This window comes from Hipposideros armiger, unplaced genomic scaffold (assembly GCF_001890085.2).
Source record: "Hipposideros armiger isolate ML-2016 unplaced genomic scaffold, ASM189008v1 scaffold_94, whole genome shotgun sequence".
NCBI lineage: Eukaryota > Metazoa > Chordata > Mammalia > Chiroptera > Hipposideridae > Hipposideros > Hipposideros armiger.
In genome coordinates this window covers 2,287,501-2,294,409 of record NW_017731444.1, presented here as the reverse complement: position 1 = coordinate 2,294,409, position 6,909 = coordinate 2,287,501, and the positions used below count along the sequence as shown (strand labels likewise).

The window sequence follows — 6,909 nt, the reverse complement described above, 5'->3', positions numbered from 1 at the left end:
CCACCCCCGGCCCTGGCTCCTTCCCTCACCCTCCCGCTCAGGCTTCCCAGAGGTCCCACAGGGCAGCTCCCAGGGTCCCTGGGAAGACTGGCGCTCCTCAGAGAGAGGTGGTGACCTTGGCTGGAGGGCCGGGCTCTGGCCGGCTGCTTCCTCCTGCGCCTCTTCTCCCCACTTCCATCCCATCCCTTCCTCCCCAGAGAGATTTTGAGGGGGCACGTTCCATTGTAGTGCAAGGCCAAATCCTGAAGGGGGCCTATGTGAAAGGTGCTCTAGAACAGCGGTTCTCAAAGTGTGGTCCTTGGAGCAGCATCACCAGGAGCTTGTTAGAAACGCACATTTCTAGGTCTCACCCTAGATCTACTGAATCAGAAATTCTGGGGTGGCGCCCAGCCCTCCAGGTGAGTCTTAAGGTCACTTAAGTCTGAAAATCCGGAATGTAGGGGTCACACTAAATGGGACCGAGGACCAGGGAGACAAGCCCATCCAGGCTTCTCAAGCCCCTGTCCCGTTGGGCCCCTTCCTTCTTCCTGTGCATCCTTAGCCCCACCTCTACTGTCCCCGGCAACACACAAACATGCTCCAAGAGCTCCCATCTAAAAATGAAAAGAATATATTTTTGACCCCACAGTCCCCTTCGGCTGCATCTCCCAATTTCTCTGCTTCCCCTCAACCACCGAATTTATTGAACAAGTTGTTTCTATTTTCTCACCTCCATCCCCACCCTCCCTCACCTTAAAACAATTTAATAACATTACTATGGTGTGCTTCACATATAAAAATAAAAAAGCATAAATAATAATATAATGAAAACTGTGTACCATGCCCCTGGCCTGTCTCCCCAGTCCCGAGAGCCCCTTCACTTTGCCCCTCACCTTGTTGTGGCCTCTGTGACAAGGCAGGGCCAAGGGACACATCTGTGTTCTCATCTTATTCTCCAGCTCAGCGGCAGTCAACCCAGAGGGCCGCTCCCTTTCTCTGGAACCACTTTCCAGATGCACCTTCTCCTGGTTTTTATCTTCCCTCCGCCATCACCTCCTCTCTGATTCCTTGTTAACCAGGCTCCTCTACCTTGGGGGTTCTCACAGCCCCGTCCTGGGCCCTCATCTCTCTGTACAGTCTCTCCCTAGATCAAGGGTCCTTATGTGGGGACCACAGGGTCTGTGGTCCTTCGGTGACGAATAAAGTACATCTTTTCTTCACTAACCTGTAATTAAAATTTGGCATTTCCTTGAATTATGAGCACAGGCCACAAACTATAGCGCTATTAGCCGATCCTGTGACTTCATGATCAATGGAAATCAGACATAATTTCATATCACAACATTGGTGTTACAGAACCTTAAAATATTTTTGCTCATTATGACTTCGGAAGTATGAACATGCTTAAACCAACCACTGGATAATGCTACAGCTAGAGCACAGATTTAATTGTAATACTTTGATTACAATTGCAATGTCGCTGGGTGTTCTTATGCTTTTATTTTTTTGCATTTAAAAGTGTTCATCTGAAAAGGGAACCATCAGCTTCCAGGATCAGATGCCAGCGTTCCAGGCTCCAAATTCATCCGGTCCCTGCCACAGGTGTTCCAGTCGGTCGTAGGACTTTCACACCCCTCTCCATGCTGATGGTGCTGTCTCTGTCTCCCACCCAGACTTCTCCCCTGAATGTCCCATCCACTTGTCAGCCTCTCAAGCAAAAGCATCCAACATGGAACACTTGACTCCTCAGCTCCCACTGCCCTGGTCCCTGCATCCTTACCCCATTCTCCCTTAGTCTTTCCCCTCTCAGTAAATGGCCCCCCCTAGTTTTTAAGCCCCAAACCCAGACCTCATCCTTGATTCTTTTTTTCTTACCTGTTGCACTCAATCCGTTAGTAAGTTCTGGCCACTATGATCCTAATGCAAGTTTCGAATCAGTTCACTTCCCTCTGCCCCCGGCCAGGCTTACCATCATCCCCACTGGGCAGATGCTCGTGTTCTCCCCACCATGCCTCTGTCAGCTCCCTGGGATTCTAATGTGTGGCTGGCCAGGGCGCACCAGGGTGGATGAAGGTAAGCAGAGCTATACTGAGGCTGCTCTTGGACTTGCCCGTGAGTCATGAACCTCCTGGGACCTGGTTTAAAATGCAGCCTCCTAGGCCCTGAGCTTCTGTTCCATGCTGTCAAACAGCAAGTTTATCCCTGCAGTGAGAACTTCTCGGGCATATCCCTCAAACTTCTCATTTGCAGATGGACAAACTGAGACCCAGAAGACTTGCTCAAGGCCACTGACTGGTGGGCTAGCTTCCAAGACTCCTTGCTCAGGGGTTTCCTCAGGGCGGCAGAGCTGGGTGGGCCCTCAGGGTAGCTTGGGGACATCTTGAGTGACAGGAACTCCGTCAGCATCCTCACTGGTCTCTCACTTGTCCTGTGGCTATAAGTGGCTGGGTGGGGCAAGGGGCACCTGCAGCTGGGGCCAATCACCCAATTTGCCACATTCTCCCACCAGTACAGGCCCTGGGATGGGTAATGCAGACCAGATGGGCCCAGTATAACCAGGCTGGGGCCCTGGGGACTAAGATCGGTCTGTGTGGTAGGGGTTGGGTCTGGTCCAGGGATGAAGAGCCAGTTAGAAGGGCGGGGGAAGGATCCCAATGGAGGAACCGACTTGGGATGAGATCTGCCCTCCTCTCATTGGACCTGCCCCTTCTCTGTCTCCCTTATTCTCAGGGCAGAGATGGGTAATGCCGGCCTGGCCTCCCAGCACCTCTTCAGCCTGCAAAGAGGCTGATCTTTGGCCCTTGGGCTCCCCACCTTTCCCCTTGGCCGTGGGTTTGAGTTTCAGCTCGGCTCTACTCCAACTATGGGCCTCTAGTAGTTGAGGGCTACATTTCTCTGAAACTCACTTACCAATCTGTGCTATGGGAACAGTAAACCCTGTTCCTTTTTGTGGAGAGGGCATTTGAAAAGGGCTTTGAAGAAAAGGAGTTTTGACAGGCAGGAGCTGGGGGAGAAAGAAAGGTATTTAGAAAAGACACCAGCTGAGCATCTGTGGATGAGCAGTCTCAGTAGCCAAGGAGCTCTTCTCAAGCCTGCTATACTCCTGCATTATTTAAGTTAAAAAGACCTCAACTGCCGAACAGATCAACAACTTTGGTTCATGCATCCAATGGACTCTACTCACCCATAAAAAGGAACGAACTACTGATGCACGTAGCAACATGGATGAATCTCAGATGTATTTTGCTGAGTGGAAAAAGCCAGACTCAAAAGGCTACATCATGACTTTCTGGAAAAGTCAGAATCTGTGGTTGCCAGGGGCTAGGGTCTGGGGTCCAGGACTACCAAGGGACACAAAAACTTTTTGGGGTGTTGGCAATGTTTCCTATCATGATGGTAGCGGTGGTTACGTGACTGAATAAATTTGTCAAGACTCACAGAACTATATGTTAAGGGGTGACTTTCACTATAAGTGGAATAAATTATAATAAAAACAAACCCACCAACACAAGGTTCTATGAAACATCCCCCACATAAATATGTATCATAATAATAACTACGTTCCCTCTAGCTAATCCCTCGTTCTCTGAGTTTCATGCATGTATTCACTCAGGAATTATTTCTTGAGCACCTACTATGTGCTAGGCACTGTCCAAGGTTCTAGGAATCAGGAATGAACAAAATGGCCAAGTTATGATTCCAGTTCACTTCCACTAAATCCTTCAGTTCAATTCCAATAGTGATAAGTGCTATGAAGTAAAGATGGGGGTAATTAGTGGGGTCAAGGGCAAGTTTAGCCAGAGTGGCAAGGAAACCCTCACCAGAGGGGCCATCTGAGCTGAGAGGATGAGAAGGGGCCAGCCATGGGACAGTCAGGAGGAAGGGAACTCCAGACAGATGGAAAGGCAAGTGCAAAGGCCCTGAGGTGTGAATGTGCCTGCTGTATTTTAGTGTGACTCTGACCTTGCCCCTCCTGACCGTGTGGCCTTGGATAAGTCTCCTCACCACTTGGTGCCTCAGTTTTCCTACCCACTAACGGGCAAACAATCTGCTTCATAGATTTATTTTAAGAAATAAATGCGATAATTCTCTCAAAGCATGTAGGACAGTGTGTGGTACACAGTAAGTACTCAGTACATACTGGTTATCTTTCTTTTATCCTATATTCTCTCTGGGAGGCAGAGAATATTTTGAGTTACATTTTACAGAGGAACCAAATGATGCAGGTGGCTGCCCCAGGGCCCTACCGCTGGTCAGTGGCACTACTGGGATGTGACTCCTTGATCCCAGCTCAGCCTAACTCAGATTCCGCAGCAGGGTCCATTCCAGACATTTCAGAGCAGGCTCTGCGGTTAAGCAACCGCTCAGAGGCCAGAGGTGCAGGCTCAGGGGACAGACTTAGGGCCTGTCTTCTCACATTTCCTGCCCAAGGAGAGAAGAGGGAGAGGGTCTGTGTACATTTCAGCCCAGCCTAGGTCTGGGGCCTGGAAAGAAAGAACCAGAAACACACGGCCCTGCCCCAGTGGGATGGCCAGGCCAAGCTGCTCAAACAAATAAACCCATCCCTCTGGGGGCAGCCTTGTGAGGGGCCTCTGCGGCCGCTGTTCCCAGGCCATTCCCAGGCTGAGGGCATCTGTGCCAGCCATTTCTAGGCTCCCTTCTTGGAAAAACAACCTTATTCCTCCAAGAAGCAGATGCTGTCCTCCCCACCCCAGCCCCAGCCCCAAACAAAAAGCAGCCAGCCATGGGTTTAGGAAATCAAACCCCAAGAGATTTAATTCGGCAATGTTTCTTGTTTGGATAACCCAAGGCTGAAAATGCCAGGAATTTACAGGCAGCCTGGGGCGGCTGGGGCAGCTGGGAGTCCCCAGCCAGTGTGGGAGGGTCTCAGGGTTGGCCAGTACCCCAACTCTGTGTTCCCGCGGGATGTGCTTTGGACCCACGTCCAGCCAGGCAAGGCCTCACGACTGCGAGGCTGAGGGTCTGAGTTATTCTGAGGTTTGATGTCAGGGACCTGGAGCAAACAGCAGAGGCTGAGGACAGTGCCGGTCGGGAGGCTCATGCCCAGCCCGTGAGCCCTCCCCTTGCCCTTAGCTTCAGGTACAGAAGGGGAAGAGAAAGAGGCCCCAGCCAAGCAACCTGGCTGAGGGCTGGGCACTGGCCACTGGGTCGGTGTGTCCTCCAGTGTGAGCAGACCGTGTGGACACCCGGGAAGGTAGAGACAGGGGGTGGAAAAGGCAGCCTAGTGGTTAGAGGAGAACCTGAGAGAGTGACAGGGAGAGATGCAGGGAGACACCAGCCAGGCAGAAGAGAGAATCAGAGAGTGACAGAGACACATACGTCATTAGAAACCACAGGGCTACCACGAGAGCCCAGGAGAGAGACCCACAAGAGGCAGAGAGACACAGAGGTAGAAAGAGAGAGAGGCAGAGACAGACAGGGAGACAGGGAGGCTCAGCTGGTCACTCTTTGCCTTTTTCCCTCCTTCATTTTGCTTTACCATCTGACATAGGTCTTTATTGTTCATCTCTTTATGCCCCTTTCTCCCACTGCTGCAGAAGGGGACCTACTGTGCTGTTTACTGTTGTATCCCCAGCACCTAGAAAGGGCCTGGCCCAAGGTAGCACTCAGCCTATCTCTAGCAGATGAATGAATGAATGGCAGTTAGGGAGTCAGGTTCCCAGTTCTGACCCTGCCCAGTCTTGCAGTGTGGCCTGAGGCCCATTCCGGCCCCTCCCTGGGCCTCATTATCTCAATCTGCACAATTCAGAGAAGGAGGTCCCATCCGCCTGGCCCTCTGTGCCCAGGGAAGGCCTCAGGGATAGATGGTCCAGCTGCCAGTCACTGCCCCCCACCCCCCCCACTCCGCTGCAGGCCCAGCCCTTACCTTCTGCAGCCACTGCGTGTTGTTCTCTAGCACCTTCTCCAGCTGTCGCACCCGCTGGGTCGGCCAGTCTCCTAGGTTCAGTGCAGTGGCTGGTGAGTCCCTCTGGAGGCTGTTGGAGCCCCTGAAGGCCTCAGGCTCCGGTGGGCAGGGCTCAGGCTCGGGCAGCACGAAGGTGTAGCTGCATTGGCCGTGCTGGACTCGGTGTGCCCGGCGGCGTCCGCCTGCCTCCTGCCCCCTCTGCTGGGCCCCAGTCACAGTGGCCATAGTGAGGAGGAGGCCGCCCAGCAGCATGGCTGGCCGGGAGAGCATCCAGGAGATGTGGCGATGTCGAGGGGTGTCGGGTCAGAGCCCCCAATAGCGTTGCCTGCCCACCGCCCTGCGCTGTGCCCAGGATGTACCCACAGTGGCCAATAGTGGACAGGCCAGTGCTGCTGCTACAGCAGCAAACCCCTGTTTGGCCAAGCTCCCTGCCAGGCGGCTATTTATACTTGTTCCAAATACCACGGCTGCTCAGACTCCTCCCACTTCCTCCTGCTCACCCCCAGACACCTTCTCACCTCTATTCTTCCCTTCCTTTCTTCTCACTTGCCCACACCCTGCCCTGTCCTACACAGGCCTTGCTCTGCTCTTGGCCAAGGCCTCGGAGCCCTTTTATTATCCAGTGGAGGCCTGGCCTCCCATGAGAGGGGAGGAAAGAAAACAATACACACAGCCACGCGCACGCGCCCACACACTCAGACTCAAACACAGGCAAACACGAAACCTCCAATGCTGCCCGCTTCTGAACACCAAATGCAACTGAACTCGCTCTTCCTGTCTCTGTCTCTGTCTCTCTCCAACCTCCCCGCAACAAGGCTGGGATCTCAAATTTCAGCCCCCCACCCCCCACCGCCTTCCCCATCTCTTCCCCCTCCACCTTCCCTCTCTGGTTCCATGTTAGCACTTGGAACACAAGTGAAGCGCCCCCCAGAGAGAGCAAAGGGAAAAGGGCAGAGAGGTGAGGCTGGGGAGGAAGCCGCCAGTCCAGTCTATTTCAGGAAACA

General features: G+C 53.0%; 1 protein-coding gene across 3 annotated transcripts in view; it reads right to left on the bottom strand.

Annotated features, from left to right (window-relative positions):
- ANGPT4 (angiopoietin 4) overlaps positions 1–6,644 on the bottom strand; it is a 32,591-nt gene extending 25,947 nt beyond the window's left edge. For all 3 annotated transcript variants that reach the window (XM_019645637.1, XM_019645635.1, XM_019645638.1), the window contains exon 1: positions 5,867–6,644. In XM_019645637.1, the coding sequence (XP_019501182.1) occupies positions 5,867–6,175 (309 nt within the window). In that variant the 5' untranslated portion in view covers positions 6,176–6,644. The remainder of the gene's footprint in view (positions 1–5,866) is intronic.
- Between the last annotated feature and the right edge of the window lie 265 nt (positions 6,645–6,909).